Source organism: Notothenia rossii, assembly GCF_949606895.1.
Source record: "Notothenia rossii genome assembly, chromosome: 4".
Lineage (NCBI taxonomy): Eukaryota > Metazoa > Chordata > Actinopteri > Perciformes > Nototheniidae > Notothenia > Notothenia rossii.
The window spans coordinates 62,485,795-62,511,800 of record NC_136902.1 but is presented as its reverse complement, the minus strand read 5'-3'; the positions used below and the strand labels follow the sequence as shown (position 1 = coordinate 62,511,800).

Below are 26,006 nucleotides of genomic sequence, written 5' to 3'. Positions count from 1 at the left end.
TCGTTATCGTATCCGTGTAAACGTGGTCTAAGTGTCTTGCCCAAGGACACATGTTGACTTGCAGGGGCTGGAGAGCAAACATCATTGTGACAATCAACACCTATGCCAAAATAGGCAACGGTTCAAAGATAACTATGGTGTTATCCAAGTCTGCATATATCTTTTCATTTTATATTATCCTTTGCATAAATAAATACCTTTCACCATCATTTGTTGCATTAGAATACACCATAATGCAGGAAAAGTGTGACGCTAAAAATGTCCTGGTGGACGACTCCCAGACCCCTGCAAATGTGTCCCACACAATGTGGAATCGAAATCTACGCGCTTGCACAGATGATCTGGAGTGGCATACATTTATTATTTTATCATACAGATCTATCCATATATTATTTTTTTCCCAGAATAACTTCAGATATCAATCTCGTAAACAATCTTGTAAGATTTGTCCCAATTATCTTGATTGTGTGCATGAGACAAAGAGGATTGAGATAAGTATTACAATCATTAGAAGGCACACCTTCCGTGTGTGTGTGTGTGTGTGTGTGTGTGTGTGTGTGTGTGTGTGTGTGTGTGTGTGTGTGTGTGTGTGTGTGTGTGTGTGGCCTAGCATTACTATACTTGTGGGGACTTAAATCTGTTTACACAGTCACGTGTGGGGACTCGCCACCCTTATGGGGACAAATTGGAGGTCCCATGAGGGGGATCATTCATTTTAGGGTGAAGACTTGGTTAGGTTTAGGATTAGGGTTAGGGTAAGGTTAAGGGTGAGGGTTAGGGTTAGGCATGTGTTGGTTATGGTTAAGGTTAGGATAAGTCTCCAGGAAATGCATGTAAGTCAATGTAATGTCCCCTGAAGTGATGAATACATGGTATGTGTGTGTGTGTGTGTGTGTGTGTGTGTGTGCGCGCGTGCGCGCGCGCGTGCGTGTGTTGCGTGGTGTGTGTTTAACCTTGTGCTGCTGCTGCCTGCAAGTTGATGTTGAATGTCGAACATAATACAAAAATGTTCCCAGCTACATCTTAAAATTGTCCTTGTGAATCAAATGTTAAAGTTACCCGAGCGCGAATAAAAACCTGAGACCAACATGTTAAATACATGGCCATCCGGATAACGTACAGTAGTGCATGTCCGAAAACGGTGCATTCTCAGTTCACGCGAGACTAAAGATGGGTTAAACAGCTGAGTATCGCGAGACTTCATCAGCTGTTTAGTCTGTTTTTTTTAGACTGGTACTGCTCGTCGGTCTACACGTGGGGAGGAGAGGCTGACTTTCCACAGGGACACGTTTAAAAAACTCTTACCATCAATATTGATCTCATCGTGGCGGCACCGAGGACCTTAAAATACTGTAAGTAAACTAAAAAGAGCGCATATGCAACGTAGGTGAAGGACCATGCAAGCCTTTAGCCATCTGCACCATGTTCGAACAGCGTGACTTAGTTCAAATCAACTCATAAAGCTACAAAACCACATCCATTAACATTTGTTGGCGTCCCTGCAAGCTGTCCAGGGTTTACTGTGTCACCGACTGAGTGGAGTAATCCCATGTCATTGAACTAGCCTACACATATTCCTTTAACATAGTCAGCATACTGAAGCTAGCCTCTTTCCCTGTTGTGTAATTTAGATTACCTTAATTCCCTTTCTCATGGGGGCTCTTTGCACTTACTAACACACATTTCTCGTGTTTTGCATTGTAATGAATGACTATAGGATGTCGGCAGTAAGAATGTAAGTTAGTCGGCTGTTTTTTTCGCCAGGCCAGCTAATAGGCTAACGGGAAGGTCTGCGGCCCATGCAGGAGAGCAGCACTACAGAAGCGTCCTTAAACCCTGCGTCAGTCTGGGACCCCACTGGTGCATTTGCTGTAAAGCTGTGTGAAGAATTGCCTTTTATTTTGTGGCCTAAAGCTAGCTCAAAACACGAGGCGTCGGTTTTGAGATGAGCTGCCACGATATTTTAATTCGTGTTAATGTCCATAGACGTTTTTACATTGTATCCCGTGTGCGGGGCTAGCCTGCTAACTTCACACTTTGTATCCTTCACTGCGGCCTCCAGCCTGCCATGCTCTATTCCCAGCAGTGTCACGTTAGCGTTAGGTCACAGCCACCTCTGTTACCGGATTTCATTGCCGACCATGTTACGTCAAACCCGCTGTATTTATCTGTCAATTTACCTTACTGTCTAAACGATGTGAATGGTATCGCCTGAGACTTGTATTTATGTGGCTGTTCAGTGTTTCCTGATCAATTCGGCATGTTTATGAGGCACCGAGCGGCAATAATGAAATTACAGTTTCTAAATTGTTCTCATTGCATGCTAACATACCGCCCACGTTTATAGTTTCAATGAAGGGTTGTGCTATGTTAACTGAAGTACAAAAAGCACTGTAGTTGCACATACTCGTGATGGGAAACATGCTAGCCCAGAGTCTTATTTCTGACATGTAAAACGCACCGTTACCCTTCACAAGCTTACTGCGATGAAACCTTAAACTAGCAAATTCATAAGGGCAGTCAATGCACTCGCTAGTTTACGAGCTAATGCCTTTAGCTGGTCTGTGTTGTGATGAAATTGTTGTAGCGTTACACGGCAGAGTTTGTAAATATAGTATTGAGCTAATTTCCACACGAGACAACGTGAATGGGATTATTTGTTGCTAGTCACACTCACTGTGTGGGTATTATTAGCACGTAGCTAGCGGCAATGGTTTTGCAAAAAGTTTGCATTATGACCCTCGTGAACAGACAACTCTGTATGGCTAAGGTGCACATCTTCTCTGTGACATGTGCTTGTAAAGGGAAATTCAACTATTTGGGTTGGGATATTTGTCAGCTAAATTGTGTTTGTTGTAACGCTCTCTAACATGAAGGTTAGTTCAATTAAATTGTAGCAGTGTAGCTCCTTGATGCACAATCAGACAGCGCGCTGGTTTGCAATCTGCACATGCGCGGCTCACTCGCAGGTGTTATAATGGTTATAAAGTGTCAACCTTAACAAATGCGTTCCCGGGAACTCCATACAACGTGTCTGCTCGGTGGACATGGTGAAACACTTGTAAAACGTTTCACGTGTTCAACTTAACATTGTGTATCAGCCTACTAACCAATATTTCTCCTTATCTAGTTCTAGTTCTGACGCCATGTTCCGTTAGTACAGAGTAACGGTGTGTTGTCGGTAAGGCATAGAGAGACTGTTCTGTATACAGTGTGCTAGCTGCTTAGGTTCCCTGTGCTCAGCACGTTGTAAATACAGCCTGACTACAGCCTGACCACTCCCCTATCCAAGGTCACAGTGTGATTCTTGACTTAAAGGTCATGAAAAGCACAAATGAACACAGTCCGACCTGTAAGAAAAGCTCTAGGTTAGTTTGACTGCTGAAATGGTAGTAACCTTGCCCAAGGTGATTGGAGTGCTGGCCTCCATTTCACATGTACAGGTTCATCCTTACCTTTCTGTAACACTTAAGGTGGCCATGATTTATGTTTGGAGCAATCCATTGATGTCATTTTAATTCTGGAGATCAGGGACTGTCCATTTTGTTTTATTATTTGATGTCAGACATGTTTCTATTAATTTTTCCTTTACTTTTAAGTTTTCTGCAAGTCTCCCCCTACTTATTTTTGTAGGAAATTTGATGAACAGCAAGCAGCAGGGTTTGGACAAATTAAATTAGATTGCAACGCTCACAATACGTCTTTTGAGTTGTGCTTAAAGTTGGGATCTGCTGTTTTAAAATAAAGCTTTCTTTTAAGGAAATTATTTGAATGGTATCTCAAGTTTTGTTCAAGTTTGAATTTCTATTTGGAGTAACAGTAGTTTAATTATTGTTATTATTAAACGGCATATTCAATTGCCATATTGTTGATGTATCATAACTGTTGTATTCACTTCAAATCTACATTGTCAATACTTTCCCTTTTGAGATCAACATGTGGCACAGATGGGCCATTTTAGAAATCCTTCCTGTTGCTGCTTTCAAGGATGCTCTGACATGTAACGGCTTGTTTGGCTTTTCAAACAATGGATCATATTGGTGCAATGCTTTGTGAAAGCTGACTTTCAGAACTTTGATGTCTTAGCAGTCTTGAATGTACAACTAAGAATAACTTAATCTTGAACACTTAACTGCATCTTAAGTACAAAAATGTATGTTATATCACGTTTTTGAACTACTTTTTACTTAACCTCACCCTTAGAGCTCCCCTATCAGGTGCAGACTGAAAGTCTGTTTGAAAAAATCAAAGGGGAAAATGTATTAGATTTTGATTACATTTGTTTTTGATAAACCACTTAGTTTCTTGCATTAATAATTCTAAAGCATCATATGGTGGAGCAGATTAAATCATTAGATTTACATTTAGATAAATACCGTGTTGTTCAACCCAGGTTACATCCATGGATCTCAGCTTAGATGAAAATCATTTAATATTTAAGCACCATACTAATTCAAAGCTAATTCATTGTATGTGTAAACTTACCTGGCAATAAACCGGATTCTGAAATGAATTCCTTCAGATTAGTTGTATTCCCTGGTCCCCCTAACCATAACCACTTTGATACTCCAATGTATGTTGTTGCAGTGCTCCTTGTGGTGCAATATAATAATAATATAAGTAAAGAACAGTTAAGCTTCTAGGGTTTAAATATGAAATCCTTTTTTACCAATTTAGTGGTGCAGTGATGATGTATGTTTGTAGGCTGACCCTAAATGTTGCTAAAATTAATAGAAAACTGTGGCTGCTGAACCATTGACGCAACCAGGGTTTTCCCTGATGGTGCCGCATAATGCATGTCCTTTTTTTTTTTATTAACACATAAACTGTTATCTTAAACAAATTTGCTCTGGCACAACAACTTCCTTTAAGGCAGTTCTTTCTGTTACTAATGTGGAAAGTATATCCAAGGACTGCTAGCCTGCATCAGGCCAACAGTTGGTTACGTAGAGCAGGTGGTAGTGCCAGCCGCCATAGAGGTCAAAAGTCCATATATACATATAATATATTTGTGTGTGGCTGCAATGGACGTCCGTGTCTGGGAGCATGGGCGGATATGATTGAGTCATAGCCAAACCATGTGATGCATTCTTAGTGGTGGAGGCAGGCTTGGCCAGGTTTGTTAAGGAAAGGCATGTGCACATGTCCTTTTTTTAACTTGGACAGAGTCACCACGGCAGGAGTTGCAGAGGTCTGTTCCAATGTGTTCACTGGGGGCAGATTTCCAGAGTACAAGCTGCACATTTAGTCACCCCTGTGACCTTCAACCCAGTGTGGGTCGGGTTACGTTTTGGATTTTAGCAGTTCACTCGTCAATTCGGAATTGTAATGGTTCTTGATTTAAAATGATTGAGTGGGTCAAAGTAGGTCACATGCCCTATATCACTTATTAATATTTCTAAAACCTTTTACACAATGTATATTCACATTGCATATAGTTTATTGAACCTGTAAATTAAATCTGCTTTGGAATGATATCAATAATTTTTCTAGTTCTGATTTGGTGCACCTGCAAACAACGGCTCCAACATACAGCAGGCAGTAAATCAAGTTTTCTGATCCTGGCCACTGCTTTTAAAAGAAAGAAATGTCAGCATCAGCTGTGTGCTCGGCCAGCAAGAGGTGTTTAAGACTCAACGTACTCCGGTGGTAACTTGATTCACATCGAGAGTAAATGTACCTTTGGATTGTGGAGAGGTTCATCTGGTGCACCTTTAAGGCTCAACTGTTGTTTTTCTATTTGTGGCTTTTGTCTGCTCACCATGCACCACATTACTGAGCCAATCGCTTCTTGATTTCACAAACTTCGAAGCGGGCAGAGGGTCAAAGCACGTGCTCCATTTGGATCTAATTTACAACTTAGTTTTGGTGCCCAACACTTATTGCAACTAAAGGTTCTCAACTGGTTACACTGTTGTTCATGGTTGACTGTAGATCTGCATAAGAAATATTGAAACATTAAAGGCAAAAAACGAGATCAGGATATCCAAAGTGTCAAGTTTCCAGGTAACTATCAAAGACTTCTTCAGTGCCATGGGTCCAGTAACCCCGATTTTAGCTTTTGCTATGATCCTGACCTCATCAATTGCAGAGTTGGGTAGTTTTCATGTGAATATACAAGTGGAATGCCTTTGTAATCTATATTTAAGAGGATTTTAAACATGGAAAGTAAAGTTTTTTTCATTCGCCGCTGCACATGGCATCTCTTATATTTACCACTATATGTTGGGTGAAAGACTAAAGCTTAACTCTTGAATCAACTTACAACCAACGGGCAGTTCCACACAGGTTTCCAAATATTTGCCATACCTTCTTTATTTAATGTGAAGTGTCACTTAACTAATACCTATCTGTGTTTGTATTTCAGGTGTAGCTGTTAGTGTCCTGAGGAAATGCCGCTGAGGTTTCGCTCTGTTGTGCCCTACACACTGCCCGGAGTCCTTGCACTGATCGGCTGGTGGTGGTACATCTCACGGAAGAAAGAGCGGCTCATCCGCCATGACAGCCTAGAGGGGACTCCAACTGCTATGGGCCTTAAAGCATCTACCACAGAAGGGAGCAACGGTGTGGTTGACAAAGGCACTGTATCCCCCACAAATGGTACAAAAAGCCCAACTCACAGACCTGCAAAGGACGGTAACCTGAGAACAGAACATGAAAATATTTCCCAGGTCCATGTCCAGCACACTGAAGCGGCGCCTTTACAAGAACAAAGTTCAGAGGAAGCTGCCCCTCACCTTGGCAGAATAGGACAAGAGGAAGTCCATAAACCCTCGGTCTCCCCTCTACCTTCACCTGGAGATGAAGAAACCCTGCAGGTGTCGTCGGAAGACCATAAATACCAGGAGGAAAGCTCAGCACCTGCCTCCGTAGAAGAACCGGAGATACGCCTAGTCAAAGACCCAGCCTCTACACCAGAAGACATCGTTGAAGATGTTATCTTGCCGTGCCAGTCTACCAAAGTCACCAGCTCCTCCCTCAAAACAACATACCTTTCCGATGTCGAGAGGCCAGAGCCCGAGGGGGAAGTCGCGAAACAATACAGCGCTGTTAATTCACAAGACGAGATCTTGGTTTGTGCCATCACCCCAGCCAGAGTGCAGATGGTGAGGCCATCAGAAGGCAGCACACTAGAGACACCCCCTTCAGAACAGGATTTCAAACAACACATTCTAACCAGCACGCCTGCCTCCCTGAGCCCAGAGTTCACTTCCGTATCTGAGGACGTCCAGGTGCACAGAGGCTGTGGAGAGCAGCAGGATCTGGAGCTCCTAGCAGCTGGCCTCATAACTGAGGTCATCTCGGCAGCCACCCAGGAGGTCCTCGGTGTCACCAGCTGCCAGGGCACAGACAGCAGCACAGCCCTTGACAGCGGCAGACTATTCTCCAAAGAGGAACCAATAGTAGCATCAGCACAGCACCTTGTGACAAGCCCCTCTCAGACGGGCTGTAGAGAGGAAGAGCAAGGGATTCCCAACGGATGCTCCTCGGCTCCGGTATGGGAGCCCGTGGAGGTCATACACGAGATTCATCAGACAAACCACGCACAGAGAAGCCACTGGGTAGTGCCGTCGCACCAAGCGGCGCTCAGTTCGCCCTCGCACCAAGCGGCGCTCAGTTCGCCCTCGCACCAAGCGGCGCTCAGTTCGCCCTCGCTAAGTGCGAAACTGAAAGGCGAGGAATCTGCGGCGCTGGCGGAAGACTCGGCCTGCAGCACGTGCCACTCTGAGGACGGCATCAGCAACGAGGACCTCCAGAACAGCATGTTCAACGCCATGCAGGTTACAGACTTGTCAGCAAGAGAAGCCAAGCCGCCTCAAATGCTGGACGAGGCGGCCGCGGAGGCGTCAGTGTTGGCCATTACTGAGGAAAATTCAGAGGATGCTGTGTGTGACATTAAGAGGCTCAATGGGATGGGTCTGAGGAACGGAGCCCACGGGACGTGTGAGGCAGAGACGGACCAGTCCGGAGGTGAGCCATCATTCTGTCATTATCTCTGTGGCATGATACTTGATATTGATGGAGAATGTTTAAAATGTCATAATCAGGAGGTATACTGTGGTAGTATCTTGTCATCTACCATTGCTTTTCTGAGGTATTGTGTGTACGGACAATAAAAAGCTCACAGCTGATATTTTATTTGAATCCCTTTTGATTCAAACCATTGTGTTGTAAACTATACAGAACAGAACAAATACAACAACAAAAACATGACTCGTTAAATATGCCATTACATTTTCCAAAAGTAATATTACAAATAAAAGTAGGCTTTAATTACTTAATGCTAAAATATGATATCATCTCATTTTTAAATGTTGCACTTTTGATTATTTCCCATAATTATCTATTCCTTTGAAATGTATTTATTAAATAATTTATTAAAGTGTTGTTCTGCTTTAATTAAATGTATTTATTCCGGCAGCATTGTTCTCTCTTTTCAGGTTTCCCCCTTCTTTTATTCCAAAAACTTAGATATTTCTGTCTACATTTCATTATGCCTTTCTGCTTGAATGTGCGAATAAGGGGACTGTCACTCAAAGTGTGTCATGTGGTCACGTTTGTACAGAATGTAAGCGCAATGACCTGAAGCACATCAGGCTGGTTGGCCTCTTATATGTAGACGTAAGCAGACAACGTTGAAAAATAACAACTGCCTGGTTTCCTTTTTAAAAAAAAAAACGTTTTAATCAAATACATATAGGGATGGGTATCGTTAAGGTTTTAACGGTACTACTACTTTTATCGATACCGCTTATCGGTCCAGTCTTTTAACGGTACTCTTATCGGTTCTTTTGGAGAAAAAAATAAGCTAAACTAACTAAACAAATTGTGAACAAAACCAACATTGCTTTTTATTTAAATTCAATACATAATATTTCACATCAAAAGAAACAACAATGTTTTAACAAATCGTATTAAATAATCTGACAGAATTGTAAACAGAATAGCTGAAACTTTAACAAAATAAATAACTCAGTTAAATCTAATCATTAACCCATGTTTGTATAATGTAGTTAACTCTGTGTTGCTGCTAGCATACATAACACCTGACGTGGAAACGTTACTCGTGGATGGGGCTACAGAGCTGCTAGAAAGACAGTCGAACCCGGTGCATTCCTCCGTCTGAATGTGGTGCACTTTTACTAAATGTTTAGACTAGGGGTGCACCGAATGGGAAATTCTTGGCCGAAACCGATACCGAAGATAGGAAACAGTTGGCCGAATGCCGAAAATGATTAATAGATATATATATATATATATATATATATATATATGTATATGTATATGTATATATATATATATATATATATATATAGAAATATATATATATATATATATAGAAATATATGTGTGTATAGAAATATATATATATATATATATATATATAGAAATATATGTGTGTATAGAAATATGTGTATATATATATATATATATATATATATATATATATATATATATATAGAGAGAAATATATATAATGTATACATTTTTTACCAATGTTCTTCAGCTACCTAATTATGGAAAAAGACATGATTATGGCAAAACTTAACTTAAATAATAATCACTATTATGGGTCCATAAAACATTTATTCAGCACTTTTGAATGCATACAGTACATTAATTCCAAGTGAAGTGCATTTTCTTTTCTCTGTAGGATAACTACAACAAAGTGCATTCAGAACAAAGCCAAGGTGCTTTAAAACTGCATAAACATCTAGGCCTGTAGGCCTACAACAAAATAGTGTAAATAAAGACTAACAGCCAGGCCTTCAACAACAACAAATGCACCTATAACTTTGGTAACCTAACGTGTTGTTGTGATGACGTAATCAAAACGCGGCGACAAGCACGGCGCGCGACCATGCTCACGGCTGGCTCACAGCCAACATGTCTGCCGCTTGGAGATATTTAAAAATATCAGAGAGAGAGGCGCGGATTGCGATTTGTAAAACGTGTTCAGCTGACATTTCTCGAGGGGGTGTAACTGCAAAGACTTTCACCCCTTCGGGATTACTCCACCACTTGAAATCAAAACACCGAAAAATATGCGGAGTATAATCAACGTAACCCTGTTCTCTGACATTCGGTGAAAGGGCCTTTTTAACTATTTTCGGCCGATAATTTTCGGTGGCCGAATATTCGGTGCATCCCTAGTTTAGACAAATTGCTCGTGTTACGGCCCTTATATGCTAAACTCTTATTGCACTTTTGGCAACGAGCATTGTCCACATCAAGACGGGTAAAGTTTAACCACACCTCGGAGTGCGTTCTCTCTGCCATCTCCTCCGTGTGTGTGTTGCTGCATGTAGCAGCTGCGTGTGTAAACTGCCCCGCCCCCTCGCAAGCAGGCGGGGGAGAGAGATCTCTCGCCTGGATTGGAAAGATCGAAAATACTAAAAAGAGGCATTTTGCACGCTTATTGCATATTAGAAACTGAGTTGGCAACACTAAAACTGCAATAATACATATTTTTTACATGTCTCCAGTAACGATAAAAAGACCGTTAACGTCGGAGCTTAACGGTACCACGGTCTTTAATAATTCAGCCCCGGGGCTAGTTTAATACCGGGGCTTGGTACCCATCCCTAAATACATAGCATTTGCAAAAACTCACCCCTAAAGTTAATTTAAGTGCCATTATACATTCTGCGATTTAACAAATATTCTCTAAAATGTTGAAAACAAATAAACTTGAATAAATTAAAAAAAGAAAAGGGTTCAGATTACACATAAGCAAAACTGACAATCATATTGCACGATACCTATTGCTGCAGCTTTATTCACCATTACAAACTGATGTCATCTACCCATGATGTTCTCCGCCAGAAATGTGTGTAGTAGACTGTCTAAGTGCATTCGTCCCTTTTCTCGGTCTTGGGTACGTGTTGGTTTGGAAGGACTATCCAAACTGTCGTGGGGCTGCTTTGACAGACCTAATGTCTACCTTCTGTTGCACACCTTTCACCCTAGAAAAATAACGTTGGGTGATTTTCACCAACGCAATTGTGTTCACGTGACCTTAATTTTGTTGCTGCTGTCTGAGTTGCATTTTTCAAAAGGCACGTGTTGGGGTGATTTTCACCTGATGTTAGTGATTGAGGGTGAAATATTTTACATTCAGGGAGACTGTGCCTTCACAAAACAGGGTTCACATCTCCCAGTAACTGGTGGACAAAAGTACAAGTTCCCAGCTTCATTATTTTGATTTTTTTTAAGGAACTTTGTTAACGATTCCCTTATTTTCTCAAATTTTCGACCCTCCAGAGAAGATTCTCCAACGATACCTTTTTTTTTTTTTGAGACGTTGTATGGGGAAAATAGAAGAGTACTTACATTTGCCATGTATTGTTGTAGTTTAATATATTTTGATGTGGAGTACATTATATCGGGTAAATATACCAGATAAAAAAAAATAAAAAAAATTCAGTAACAGTTACTTGAATTATTTCAGCCCTTTTTAAACTTTAGCTGTGTTAGTCTCCACAGAGCAGGCATTTTGGCAAATAAGGAGGTGACCTTCCCCTATATACATTCAGCAGCCCTTATATACATTAAAAGAATAATACGTGGCGCTCGCGTCATCGCCACGGAGCCAGTGTGAGCCAGCGAGAGAGATCACACCTTTATCTATTTAATATAGTCTGTTGAGAGCTGTATCCATATATTCATTTTGTGCTAAAAGTGCACCAGATTGATGCATTTAACTTCAACATTTAAAAACAAATCTTCCCGGGGGTGCATGCACCCGGAACCCCCGAGGGGAGGTGAGGTCCACCCCCAAATAAAGCAGGTTAACATAATGAAATTGCATACATTTTATTTTGATTGTTTCTTATGTGGATGTGTAGTATTTGTGTTACTGTATGTTCAATAAAGGTGATTTAGCAAAATACACCTGTAGAGCCTCAAGAGCCTTTCTTGTGCTGGCAGACACATAGAAACATATTGGCGGGGCGCACTTCGCACGCGCACACCCAAAAAAATTCCACACGCTCCGTGCTCACATTTTGCTGGGCCTGCGTGCCTTAGCACCGCTGCTATGACTCCATCCTAGGGGAAACTCTGCTATTGCAGTAGCCGATACGTGTTGTTGGGCCATGTGATTTAGTACTGTTGGCCGAAGTCACTATTGCCGTCTTTTTTTCAAATAACGGGCAAAATCTGAAGGCTGTCTTTGAAGAAATGAAGAACACTGACTGAGGGCAATCTGCACTAACTTAACAGTAATTCAAAGGGTGTCTCCTGATGCACGAGGAATTGTCTCCCCATGGAGGGAGTTTTTTCCGGATTTCAGGTCTTGCCGACTTCCGACCACTTCCCTGGTAAAAAATTAAGAAGCGCTGCTGTGGCTCTGCAGAGCGTCGCGGGTTTGAACAAAAATGAAAACGTCCCTGAAGAAAACGCATTAAAAAAAATGTATATGCTGCTGCCTACCTGGTGTGACTGGCCGCTACCATCCTAAACTACCGCGGCTCACAGTCTATGTGGGGGAAGCGCTGCTACTGTCAGATTTTGGGGAGAACTTTGTGTGTCAAGGTTAGCAAACAGTGGACCCAGCAAATCTGTAGATTAGCAGCAGCCACGTTTCTGACAATTTGGTACATTATCGATCCACCGGATTAATGCTGTGCAGTGTTTCAAACTGTCTCTCCATGTGGATTTCAAGCATATACAGTTAGTACATAGTTGAGATTTTAACAAAGTTTTCAGCATTCAGTTTCTCCAAAGACGATTCCCAGTTTGGATGGTTGTGGTTTTTCAGATTACAAATTAGGTGGCCCCTCTATTTTAGAGGGGGGAAAACTGTGAAACGGTATTTTTGGCTTCCAAATTTCCTTTTTTGCTCAGATTCAGGTTTCTCACTAATAGTTTATTTAAAACTAAAAACCAGCCTTGGCTTTTTACTAGGCAACCTCTATTATGGGGCAGGCAATTCTTCCCTAAACACATGTGGGCTTATATCTTATTTTCATTGATATTTGGAGCCATAAACGCATCAGTTGTATTTTTTTTTCTTTTCTCCTCCATAAGACAAGTTCCCTCCCATTTGAAAGTAGAGTGATAAGAGGTAGAATGATGTTTGGACACACATCGCTTTTATTTGTATGTAATACAATAGTAATATACCTGTACTGCAAAAACCAAAAGTCATTGACATTAGTTTGAATTCATATCACGCTACCAAAATGTGACCGATGACTCTGTGTGTGTGCAGGCTCTGATGTGAACAGTATGGACTCTGTGGACAGCGGCTGCACGATGGGGGCTGGGGAGATCCAGAGTAACCACGGCGCCGCCTCCACCTCCGACCTCGTCATCTGGGAGATCGAGGTGCCAAAAGTGAGTCCGGGCTTCTGGAAGTGAAACCTGAAATCTAAGTGTGGCGGGATTTGATCCCCCTTCACACCATTTCTGAAAAAATACTAATGTTTGCTGCAAATCAGTTATTTAATGTTATATTGGCTATTGATAATATTTAAGGAATTAGGATAAAAGCTTAAAATTGTAGGCAATATACATTTTTAAAGTCAATATTGATGTCAGTCTTGATTCTAAGGGGAAGGGTTTCAAATTGTTTGACTTTGGCAACCTCATGCAGACAAGAAACAAGGAAAATTGCACCCTTGACTCAGTTAAGTTAACTCTATAAATTATATTGCGGCATGATAACGATTTATATTTTTTATTATTTATATCTTTCATTTTCAAGTCAGCAAATTCACCCCTCCAAAAGTTAAATAAGGGGAATTTTCAATGTACAGCAACCATTTACAATGTAGTCTTGTCAAATTACCAACAGGAAATAGCACATGTATCTGCTGCTCAAACAAGTCCTGTTACAAAAAAAACAGTCACTAAAAGATACATTTGCCCAGTGGTTAAAGGAAATTACCAAAGCCGTTTTCAAAGATAAACTTAATGGATAAAAAAAAAAGTTGATCCGTTTTCAAAGATAAACTTTCAAAATGGAACATTTAATTAGGGATGGACCGAATATTCGGCCGCCGAAAATTATCGGCCGAAAATTGTTAAAAAGGCTCTTTCGGCCGAAAGGGTTTTAGCACCGAAAAAATATCACCAAATGTCAGAACAGGGTTACGTTGGTAAGCTAACGTGTTGTTGTGATGACGTAATCAAAACGCGGCGACAAGCACGGCGCGCGACCATGCTCACGGCTGGCTCACAGCCAACATGTCTGGCGCTTGGAGATATTTAAAAATATCAGAGAAAGAGGCGCGGATTGCGATTTGTAAAACGTGTTCAGCTGACATTTCTCGAGGGGGTGTAACTGCAAAGACTTTCACCACTTCGGGATTACTCCACCACTTGAAATCAAAACACCCGGACAAATATGCGGAGTATCGAATTACAAGCACTGACAGCGAGAGACTGTTCAGCTCTGCCTCTCATGTGCTTGATGAGAGGAGGAACAGACTTATGGCTGATAAAGCAGAGAAGCTACTGTTCATTAAAAAGAACCTCCCACTTTTCCTTAATAAGTAGACAAGGCTGGCTTATCATAAGCTTATCTAGTTCTACATGTCTACTCTATACCCACTTTCCTGAACAATTTTCATTGTGAGTTATAATTCACCATCTCAGGTTATCATTATGGGGAAATGACAGCAGCACAGTGCTCAATATATTGTACTTTCGGTATCTAAATGATACAATGTTGTTTTCATTGCTCATGAGGACAGACCACCTTATTTGCAGATTCTTGAAATTGTAATTTAATTTGTAATTGATTGTGGATTTTGTATCCAGTTTTCACTTTATTTATCTTTATACAATGTTTACTACTTTGCTTATGAGGACAGACAGCCTTATTTACAGATTCTTGAAATTGAATTGTAATTTAATTTGTAAATAGTTACATTCATGTGGATTTATCCAGTTTGCACATTTGTATGCATGCACTTATAGGTGCATTTGTTGTTGTTGAAGGCCTGGCTGTTACAGTCTTTATTTACACTATTTTGTTGTAGGCCTACTGGCCTAGATGTTTATGTAGTTTTAAAGCACCTTGGCTTTGTTCTGAATGCACTTTGTTGTAGTTATCCTACAGAGAAAAGAAAATGCACTTGACTTGGAATTAATGTACTGTATGCATTCAAAAGTGCTGAATAAATGTTTTATGGAGCCATAATAGTGATTATTATTTAAGTTAAGTTTTGCCATAATCATGTCTTTTTCCATAATCAGGTAGCTGAACAACATTGGTAAAAAAATGTATACATTATATATATATTTCTATTAATCATTTTCGGCATTCGGTTTTCGACCAACTGTTTCCTATTTTCGGTATCGGTTTCGGCCAAGAATTTCCCATTCGGTGCACCCCTACATTTAATACAGTGGGCTAGAATCTTGAAATGTATTGATTCATATGTGACAACATGCTGACCAAATCCCCTCTTGGAATAAATAACTTTCCAGAGTAGTTACCACTGCGCAGAGTGCACAGCCAGTGTTGTTTTAGTTCAAAGTAGCTGAGACGATATATATTAAGATGTCCAGGGTTCAATTAGTGATCTGTTTTATTTTCTATTTTGGATATGTTTGGTCCACGGTTGTGTAAATTAACTTTTGTTTCCTTCCTGCTCCAGCATCTTGTAGGGCGTTTAATAGGGAAGCAGGGACGATACGTGAGTTTCCTGAAGCAGAACTCGGGTGCAAAGATCTATATCTCCACCCTGCCTTACACTCAGGAGTTCCAGATCTGCCACATAGAGGGTGAGCCCCCCAAACCCACATTCAAACGATTTAAACTCCAAATGTTATCATCAGTGTTGTTTTTAACCACCCCTAAAACCTTGTGTTTCTCTCCAGGTACGCAGCAGCAGGTGGACAAAGCCCTGTCTCTGATCGGGAAGAAGTTTAAAGATCTGGACCTGACCAACCTATACGCACCCCCCCCACCACCACTCACATTGCCATCACTTCCCATGACCTCCTGGGTAAAGCTGGGCTCTCTGGCTGCTCTCTTTTTACTTAATGCAACCTATTTTCAACCCTAAAAACGATGTAGGCAGCAGCATGAATTTAAAAGAGACAATTTGGTGCTAGTTGGAGTTTATCACATACTTTTCCTGAGAGTTGGGTCAAGAGGCACATTTCAGTCGTTTCTGCAACTCTTGATCCGTCTTTCTTTAGAGTAACATGGTCATGTCACAAACTGTTTAGCCTATCTCTGGCACAACAGACATATGCAAATAAAAAATAACTGGTGATGTCTGCAGTCACGGACTTGCTCAGTGCGATAGTGAACAAGATGCAATACCAAAACCTTCATGAGTGTGGGTACACTTCGCTCAAGTTAACACAACATGCACAAAATAAGTCTGAAACTAGAAAATGCAAAATTTGTGATTAGTGGAGAAATGAATGAGAAGGTATGAACAGTGTAATTAAAGTATAGTGCTGGCTGAAACAAAGAGAACAGGTTTACTTCATACCAAATAAACTATGAAATGTTATTAGCCACAGCCCTGGTCACAATAGAGTTATGGTGAAGCACCACAAGAGTGTGCTGCAGTTCTGTGAGGTAAAGAAATACACTGCAGGTTCATTCTCCTTTGAGCAGAACTAAACTAAGTGAATACAGCATTAGATGACATCTAGAACTTTTTAGCCAGCCAGTGTTTACCTTTTAGATCTGCTCAAAACGAGAGCGGTTGCTGCTGCTGCACTCCGCAGTGAGTCCACACACATCTGATTCTGTTATTTCTTCATATTCTGCCTTATGGTGAAGCAGCCGTTCGGTCAGCAGGGCACATCACAGCCTCTTTCCGACTTGGAAAAAAGTTACTTTTCCTGGTGCCTGACCATTAAGGGCTTTTTGTGCAAGGAGAAGAGTATTACATTTGATTCTTTATTATTATACAGAGCTAGTGAAGACTGGCTAATTCTGCTGCAACCTCTTGCCTCCGCTGTCTGCCTGTTCTTTTACAATGCTGTGGCTAACTGTTGCCTCCCTGTCCTCCCCTCAGCTCCTGCTCCCCAGCGGGGTGACGGTGGAAGTGATCGTGGTGAACATCATGTCTGCAGGTCACGTGTTCGTGCAGCAGCACACCCACCCCACCTACCACGCGCTGCGGAGCCTCGACCAGCAGATGTTCCTCTGCTACTCCCAGCCGGGCACCCCCGCCCTGCCCTCTCCCGCTGAAGGTAGGCCGGGTCACACAGTGATGTTTTAGAGCTACAACTGCACCTCCCACTGTTCATGATCGTTCTTATCTGTGATTTACACTATAGCGTACAAACAGGTTTGTGTTCATTTCACTTTGATTTATATTAACAGCAAGATGATAACGGAGTTGGAAGTAGTACGCTGATCTTTTACTTTAGTAACAGTAACAATACCATATTGTGAATTACTGTTAAAAGTACAAAAGTAAACGCTAAAAGTAATCATTATGTTTGAGAAACGTATGCATGAAATAACTGGATTATGATTTTTTTTTTATGCAATAATTTCCCAGCTGGTAAAGTGGATCTAATTTGACTATAATTAAAATAATACTTGATATACTGCAGCTTGGTGTCCTAACCCATGATTATATTTAAATGTTTATTTATTAGCTGATTTTGTATTGGTTAATAATACACTTGCATTGCATAATAAATGCAGTGAATCATTTGCAGCTGAACATTGAAGAAATATTGAAATGATCATGTTTTTTTCAAGAGGATCTGTACCCAACAAGGATTTGTATTTATTTGTAGAATACTGTTTATAGGCCAGGACTTCTCTGCAGCTACAAACTATTTAATTAATTCATGATATTTTTGCCTATTTTGCCGTTGAGCTTACTGCAAAATTGGACATTGCACAAGTCAATCTATGTGAATGTTTTAACACTCAAGCAAAACAAAAGTAGCATAGAACTCCTTATCAGTTAGAAATCCCTCTTTTACTGCTACCGGCCACTTTAATATTGTTCCTATTTGTCTGTGTGTTGCAGTTGGTGTGATCTGTGCAGCTCCGGCGGTGGAGGGAGCCTGGTGGAGAGCTCAGGTCATTACCTTCGACAAAGAAACCAATGAAGTGGAGATCAGATACGTCGACTACGGAGGCTACGACAGAGTTAAGATCGACACACTACGGCAAATAAGGTGAGTGTCAGAGGTTTCTCGCAAAAGAAATGTAGAAAAAACGGATGGAAGGGCATTTCTTAAATCCGGCTCATCATAGTTTCATTGTAGCGGTTCAAACTCTGCTCTCCAAAAGTGCTTGACCCAGAGTAACCCTTGTACAGGTTACGTGATCTTTTGTGTGTCTATTAAAATGCAGTTTTCGTTTTTTATTTTCCTATAGATGTTTTTTTATTTTTTTACTTTAACTTAAATTAATCCACATAATTGTACATTTTCTTTTGTGGCCAATTGGAATGATTAAAGGTCCCATGACATGGCCATTTATACTGATCATAATTCAATTGTTGAGGTCTACTAGAATAGATTTACATTGTTCAATGTTCCAAACTCACATTGGTTTCTCATACAGCATCTCTGTATAGTATGTGTATTTACTCTCTGTCCTAAACGGCTTGTTGGAGCTCCTGCCTCCCTCCCTATGAGCCCACTGTGCTCTGATTGGTCAGCTTGCCCACTCTGTTCTGATTAGTCCACCACCGTTACAGTTCCCTGCACGCACACTTTGACGATTATTTATCGGCTTTGTTTCTTAAATGTGGGTGGTTTGACGAGCAACATGCCTAATCCGCAACTATGTCACACAGAGGAAGGCACAACAGTGTTTAATTGCAAGCACCCCCCACATAGGAAATGGCTTAGTTACAGGTGTTCCAAATGGAAAATAATTTGTTTAAGTGTAACTATAGTAGGATTTTACATTTATAAAAGGGACTAAAGTAAGTTTTACATGTGTCTATGAAGTCCATCTCTGTGAGTGTGTCCTCAACAAGTGGACGTTTTTCAGATGATAACTTTTCTTTTTAAATGCTATCATAGGAAATGCACATTTATATATTATGAGATATATGTTTTAACATGTTGTCTGACTGATTTCTTTTTTTAATTTTTCAGATCTGATTTTGTAACACTACCGTTTCAAGGCGCCGAAGTATTGCTCGACAGCATCGGCCCACTTCCAGGTACAACGTTGTTTGTGTAACAGTCTTAACCTGTTAAGCCCCATGCTTGCAAGAAACAGCATCTAAGGGCTTCTTAACATTTAACAAACTATGAATATGTCATATCCACTTTACCTATCAAGCCCCATAGCCCCCGCCGGTGTTCATATCATCAGCTAACTGATGATATGAACCATTTTTACCGAAACAAAGTCTCACAAGAAGTGTTTAAATATGCCCTGAGCGAAAAAATGCTGAAGCACTTAGCACAGAACTCTAGGTATAAATATTAGAGCTGTCAAGTTAACGCAAAAAAAATTAACGCCACTAATTATTTTAACGCGATTAAGGCATGTGTATTGTTTGTCCTTGGCCACCCCGTAGTTTCAGAGCGCATCAAGTATAAAATACCATCTACAAGCTGATGACAGCCCCGCTCCTGCCGCCCGCTTGTGGCAGACCACACTTCCACGCTCACCGGCATGCACCGACTGGCCATCGGGAGGACCGGGAGGGTGTGTGTATGTGTGTCGCGAGAGAGAGACCTTACGTGTATTATTGTTGTTGTTGTGAGCATCTGGTGCTAGCTAGCTGCTCTAAAGGATATAAGGAGCTGTTTAAATGAAAACAGAGGAGTGACATTTCGCCACAACTGCGCCAAACACTTGACTTTATGCAGGTAGCCAGACAGTGGGACATTGTGGGAACAGTCAGCACACTCAGCACGGATAGTGCGCGCAACATGATTGCATCGTCCAGGCAGCTCCCGTTCGAGCATATGCCTTGAGTTGCACATAGCTCCAACGATCGCACGATCGCACACACACACACACACACACACACACACACACACACACACACACACACACACACACACACACACACACACACACACACACACACACACACACACACACACACACACACACACACACACACACACACACACACACACACACACACACCATTTGTATTGTATGATAGAGGTTCCAGGTTGAATTGAGGTGAATATTTGTAATGTTCAAATGATAATAAACTTTAGCATAAAACATATTTGTCCACTTTTATGTTGATAAGAGTATTAAAAACTTGAAAAATATTCCTCTAAGGTACATTCAGAACAGATCATAAATATGCAATTAATTTGCGATTAATCTTGATTAACTATGGACAATCATGCGATTAAATATTTTTAAATTGACTGACAGCCCTAATAAATACTTTATTACTTATCGAATCTGCATAAACAAGCTTTGCGAGCAAGCTGGGATTCCACAGATTCTAGAGGTATTGGTATAATCACTGAGCGATCAGAACTCACGACAGGGGAAACAAAACAAGACAACACACGACGTAGCTTTAGGTAGCAAAAAACTGAGATATTCTCACCTTTAGCTGTTATTCTGATCAAAAGTGGTCTTCAATGGCATTAAAACGATAAAAACGCGGCTGAAGGTTAATCCATATGTTAATCCAATGTCTGTCACTTTGAAAATGTTTTTTTATAATCCTTAATTCAATTTATATGTAAAAGACATGTAATGATAGCTTCCAGAGTGTATGACACCTTCCTGTGTTGGATATTCTGGCTACGCGTCACTCTCACTCCTTATTTGGTAAAGTGTGTGTATGTTGAACTTCCCCTCGATTCCATTGGCTCTAATGGTTAAAAAGAGGTGTCAATCATCAAAATCGTCCAAGGGGGGCCACAGATAGGCCAAATGACCCCAGAAGTGGTTTTCTTTTGCTAAACCTCTCTAAAAAGGCCAATTTCCACTTGTTTTGCATCCATCTTGATACAGGGTACTTATTATATGTTATAGTTTGGATTCCTAAAGCTTTCAGTCTACTATCCCATCATTCAAGGGTGGTTTTCACTATAAGTAATGTTTGTTTTTTTGGACTAACACAATAATTTACATTTTTTACTATGTTCAATCTGAACAATACTTTAAAATAAAAACAATTCTTATATTGATTCTGACTTTTCTACATCCAACTCACAGGTTTATCATTGCTTTGAGAAAAAAGATTATTAATTTACCCCTTTTTAGAAGTGAAGATATGGTCATTTGTTCGGGGAATGTCATTTTCGAACCGGAGACCTGAAAAACAGGCTCAGAGCTTAACAGGTTAACTCTTAACACTTACCCAATAACTCAATAAACCATAAACCTCTATATGCCTGAAAACAATAGGCCTGCTACTACAAGGGCAGGTCCAGTATTCCAAGGCTGTGTCTCAAATGGTGTTCTTCTGTACTTACATTGCAAAATGCACTATTGGCCCCCTTGATGGTAAACCCATAATGGTCAAAAACTATTTGTTGAACGCTGACCAACATAAATCACACGAGACCAAAAGGAAGTTTCAGGTTTTGTGTTGCTCTTTTTCTGACGTACTGAAATGTCTCCTCCCCCCCCCCCCCCAGGAGAGGATCGGTTTTCCACAGAGGCCACAGCAGCGTTGGAGGAGATGACCCGAGGAGTTGCTCTGCTCGCACAGGTGAGCCCCCCCTCTCTAAACTCCTCACCAGAGTGAGTCTTCTGTAGCTCACTGACCTCCTGTGTTTCCCTCTCTGTAGGTCTCAAACTACGACAACAACACAGGACTGCCTCTGGTCCACCTGTGGAACATGGTCGGAGAAGAGGTACGGTGTTTACATTATCCATAATGCACTGCTCTGTACTGGATGTGACACCGAATACTGGTGCTTTTATGGCCTAGCTTTGAAAAGACTTCCACATTTCTTTGTTGCATTATGAACACACTTTTTTGACACTACAGCTGTTCCTGAAAAGAGCTCAAATGAATGCATACATTGAAGTAATAATCATATCAACAGCATAATCATCTTAATTAGTTTTATGATTTTTATTTTTTTTTACTGTTAATGGAGTTTGCACATCTTTTTAACACAGTACAGAAAATCTTGTTACAGACGACTAACACAAAATAAGTTTAATTTTTTTAAAAGGTGCCTGCAGTTCTTTTGCAGTGTTAGGATGTTTGTGCCACCATAACAAGCGGGGATCAATCCCCGTTGTCCAAACTAAGATGTGCAATAGACTTTATTTTGTGGGTCGAGAAGAGAGTGAAATGAAGATGGTAAGGTTTAAGTAAAGAAAAGGGATCATGTTGCATTTGCATATTTGTAATATGGATGTGACGGGAACTATTACCAAGTTTATGCCAGAAGTCTGTAAATGGGACGGTATGTGTTTCTACTCTTCTGTATGTAAAGTAGGTACAGGGATCAGGGCTTAAGTCTGAACGTAGGATGCAGGCGCCGTCACGTTACAATCCAAAAGAACACAGTAAACACACTATTGACCCGTCTGAAAGATGCACCCCTTATTTTTGGGTTATTTTTTGAAATTGTCAACAAGTGTGTTGAAAGGCAGGAGGAGAGCTAGCTAATGTTAGCTGTTAGCAGGGTAGTACAGTCCTGTTTGGTTAAACAACAGCGCTAACTAATGTTCCACTGACTTGAATTTTGATGCGTTCAACTTTTTTTATTTGATACATTGTGTGCACATTTTTACTCGACTTCCATTTTATTTGACCTACCATTTTACATTTTTTATAAAATATATTTATTCTATTTAATTTATTCTTAACTAGAGCAACATTCACAAAATCTAATTTCCCCTGGGATAAATGACTTATTTTGAATCTGACTTATTCAGTATACAATAGCATTGTATGACTGTACATTCTAACAAAATGTTGATATAGTCAAATGTAATCTTGTATATTTAGTTTTTGTGTAACCAAATACAATTATAACCAGTTTAACTTCCTCGCACTAGCATATTATTTTACATCAATAAAACTACTAATGTCAAGAAACTATTCGTTTTCAACCCCGCAATAAAATGAGTTTAGAAAATCGTGTAATTTCACTGGTATTGGAATTGACATTTCTGGCATGCCATCATTTGTTAGCGAACGCCATATTTAACCAAGCAAACGGCCAATAAAGTCCAAGTTGCATACTGTGACTTGTCAAACTTCATTAATATAAGCTTTTTCAGTGCAGGCCTGTTCTCCATTATATTCTAGCATCATATCATGTGAATAAGGTCTCTATAATGTGTTTAATACTGTGTCTCTTGGTGTTTCAGGTGATTTCAGTGAACCGCACGCTGGCAGAGAGGGGTCTGGGAGTTTGGGTGGAGGGATTTTGAACTCCTAAAATGCTCTGATCTCCGCCCCCCACCCCCACCCTCCGTACTCTTTTGTGATCAGCAGTGACACACACACACCACTGGATTGAAGATTGTTTTTCCTTTTCCTTTTTTTCTTTCGTTTTTGTTCTCTTTTCTTCCCTTTCCTTTTTGAAAAGAAATTAAAAAAATTGCGGGCATAATCCACGAGAACAGCACTGCTTAAAAAAAATCCTCCCCTCCACTGGTTCTTGTACACAAAAATAACTCAAAGAAAGAGGGAAGAGGTACTTGTAAAGAAAAAAAAACTTTTTTAATATCTATATTGTAACTAAATAAAGGTTCAACCAATATTTTTCCCATCCTACCTAATTTGTGGCTCTGGGCCTTTGCTCACTGACTGGATCGTGGAAGGCCTCCGTCACTCTGCAGACACTCTGTCAACACTGACTGTGACCACTACATTTCAAAGTAGATTAGCAGGTCTTTGTGTGGATACAACGTGGGGGCAGAAAGGAAAGAGACTGATGGTGATGGTGGTCCCTGGTGGAGCACCCTGCTGCTGCTGCTGCTGCACCTCACACCAGCCTATAACCCAGCTTTCTCCAACAACTGTTCAACCTCCCAGACGAAATGCCATCAAACGTCTTTTGAAAATTCGAAACTCAAGGTTTTTTTCAACTCGATGTTTTCACGATGCATTTTTTGCAGTATACAGCCGAGTCGTTACACAGAGTGTGTTTGTAAACCTCTAAGAAATGTTTGATTTTTAAAACTGACAGAATTGTTAAGATCGCTCCCATTTGGTGATGGCACCTCCAAGAAACACTTGCTAACAGATGGTTAAACATCTCAATCTGAAGGAAACACTACATTGAGTTTTACCAAACAATATTTCATGTTGGTCCAATTACTATATGGGTGTCTTCTGGTTCAAACATGACAAAGGTTTACTGAGGTGTGATCCACTAAGTGTTATTAGAGTGCACAGCAAACGGCACGGTGTGCACAAGCTGCAGGGCCTTGTTCTTCATATCGTCATTGAGGAGCTTGGATTTGAATTGGTTGTCATGGCAACATGTCCAAATTGTTGATCTAAGTCTGACTGTATGGGTCAACTCCCAGTCTTCATACTAACCTTGTAAGACCCATGAGTGCAATACTGTATACTGTATTAATAAAAACACATTTGGGCAGAATACTTAAAGTATCATTTAGAATGTTAAAAGTTAGGATATTACTGAAGAGAAATAGGAGCACGGAAATTATGTTTTAAAAAAATATATAATTCTGGGGAAAAAGTCAGGCTTTAATCTCAGAACTCAGAAAAAAATTACTTTTCGTCAGATCTAAAATTTGATTTCACATGTGGCCCTAATTGTATTAAGAAAAAGATATGATCGGCATAAAACATTTAAATAATGTAAACGGTTGTTCTGTCGGAATAAAAACCTTGAAGTCGTCGGGACAAATAGATGTCAGTTTACACATAAGCCTGTTGTCTTTATTTTCAACACGAGTCCTTTGTTACTGTTTGGCCAAATCCAGATCATTTTATCCAGTTAGGAATTTAAACCGGAATTAAGAAAATCTGGATCGACTCAACGCACAGTGAAGAAACAGACATGGAAATAGGAAAAAAGTGAAAGGAATTTCGGGGCTTCTATTAAAACCTTTGGATGAGTTGAGGTTATGCTACTTTATGAAACCCTCCTATCTAAATTTGAAGAACACGGTCCTGCTGAACGGGGATAACCACTTGTTTTTGTTTTCACGTCAGTCTGCATCCAAGTACAGATTTCTACTAAAATGTATCACCATAATGTGTATGCAGTGTGGGACCTTCCCTGTGTTTGCGCTTCAATGTTAGATTTGGCCTGATGAGGCGGAAAGGGATCGATTTCCACAATGACTGTAATTCTAAATAACATTAACATGAAATGCGTTGAATATTTTATGAAATATCTTTTCAATGGACATGAAATCACTGTTACCCTAGCAATAAGGCAGCTTTATTTAGAAATTGAACGACAGGATGGGGAACAGGGGCGGGCTTTAATCGTACATTTTGGCACTACTAAGAAAGTTAACAAAACACCTTAACATCAAATCATTTGAATAATGTATCTCAGGAATGGTTGGTGTGTGTGTGTGTGTGTGTGTGTGTGTGTGTGTGTGTGTGTGTGTGTGTGTGTGTGTGTGTGTGTGTGTGTGTGTGTGTGTGTGTGTGTGTGTGTGTGTGTGTGTGTGTGTGGAATGGGAGCAGTAGCCATATCGTCTGTTGTAGGCCTGTGTGCATCCTTCTTCCTTTTCACATCAACTGTCTGTCCCTTCATTTTTAAATCCAGATAACTGAAGACAAACCCTCACCTTTTAAACATCAGTTTGATCAAACTAGAGTTGTGTTCATTTCTCTGTAAATAAGATATTTGACTGTACTTTTCTATAACACTGGAGAGAAAGATATAAAGGGAACATTTATATTTTTTGTTTCTGTTTTGGTTTGTTCTGGTTCATCCTGCCTCCCCCTGTTCCACACAATGTTCTCGACTGTGGGACTGATTTTAAGTGTTTGCATAGCTAGACAAGTCATCCTTTGATTATTTAAATGGGTGTGGAGCTTTTTGTGCCCAGAAGCATTTAACATGTACAGATCAGTTTTTGCTAGGCTCATCTTAAGTTTGATTTGTTGATTGTACAGATCTATTAAGGGAAAAAATAAAAGTTATTGAAAGTG

The 26,006-nt window shown here is 40.4% G+C and overlaps 1 protein-coding gene across 1 annotated transcript; it reads left to right on the top strand.

Annotated features, from left to right (window-relative positions):
* The first annotated feature begins 1,195 nt into the window (after positions 1-1,195).
* akap1b (A kinase (PRKA) anchor protein 1b) lies at positions 1,196-26,006 on the top strand. Its single transcript, XM_079679568.1, has 11 exons — positions 1,196-1,352; positions 6,368-7,971; positions 13,217-13,341; positions 15,612-15,738; positions 15,835-15,962; positions 16,995-17,172; positions 17,970-18,120; positions 19,054-19,121; positions 21,532-21,605; positions 21,685-21,750; positions 23,228-26,006. The coding sequence occupies exons 2-11, from the start codon at positions 6,393-6,395 to the stop codon at positions 23,288-23,290; spliced, it is 2,559 nt and encodes an 852-aa protein (XP_079535694.1). The 5' UTR covers positions 1,196-1,352; positions 6,368-6,392; the 3' UTR covers positions 23,291-26,006.

Bases quoted from the DNA above. Each gene is read 5' to 3' on its own strand.
- akap1b (XM_079679568.1), top strand. From the start codon at position 6,393: ATGCCGCTGAGGTTTCGCTCTGTTGTGCCCTACACACTGCCCGGAGTC. The intron at 7,972-13,216 runs GTGAGCCATCAT...GTGTGTGTGCAG, and splicing joins AGAGACGGACCAGTCCGGAG to GCTCTGATGTGAACAGTATG. The intron at 15,739-15,834 runs GTGAGCCCCCCA...GTTTCTCTCCAG, and splicing joins CCAGATCTGCCACATAGAGG to GTACGCAGCAGCAGGTGGAC.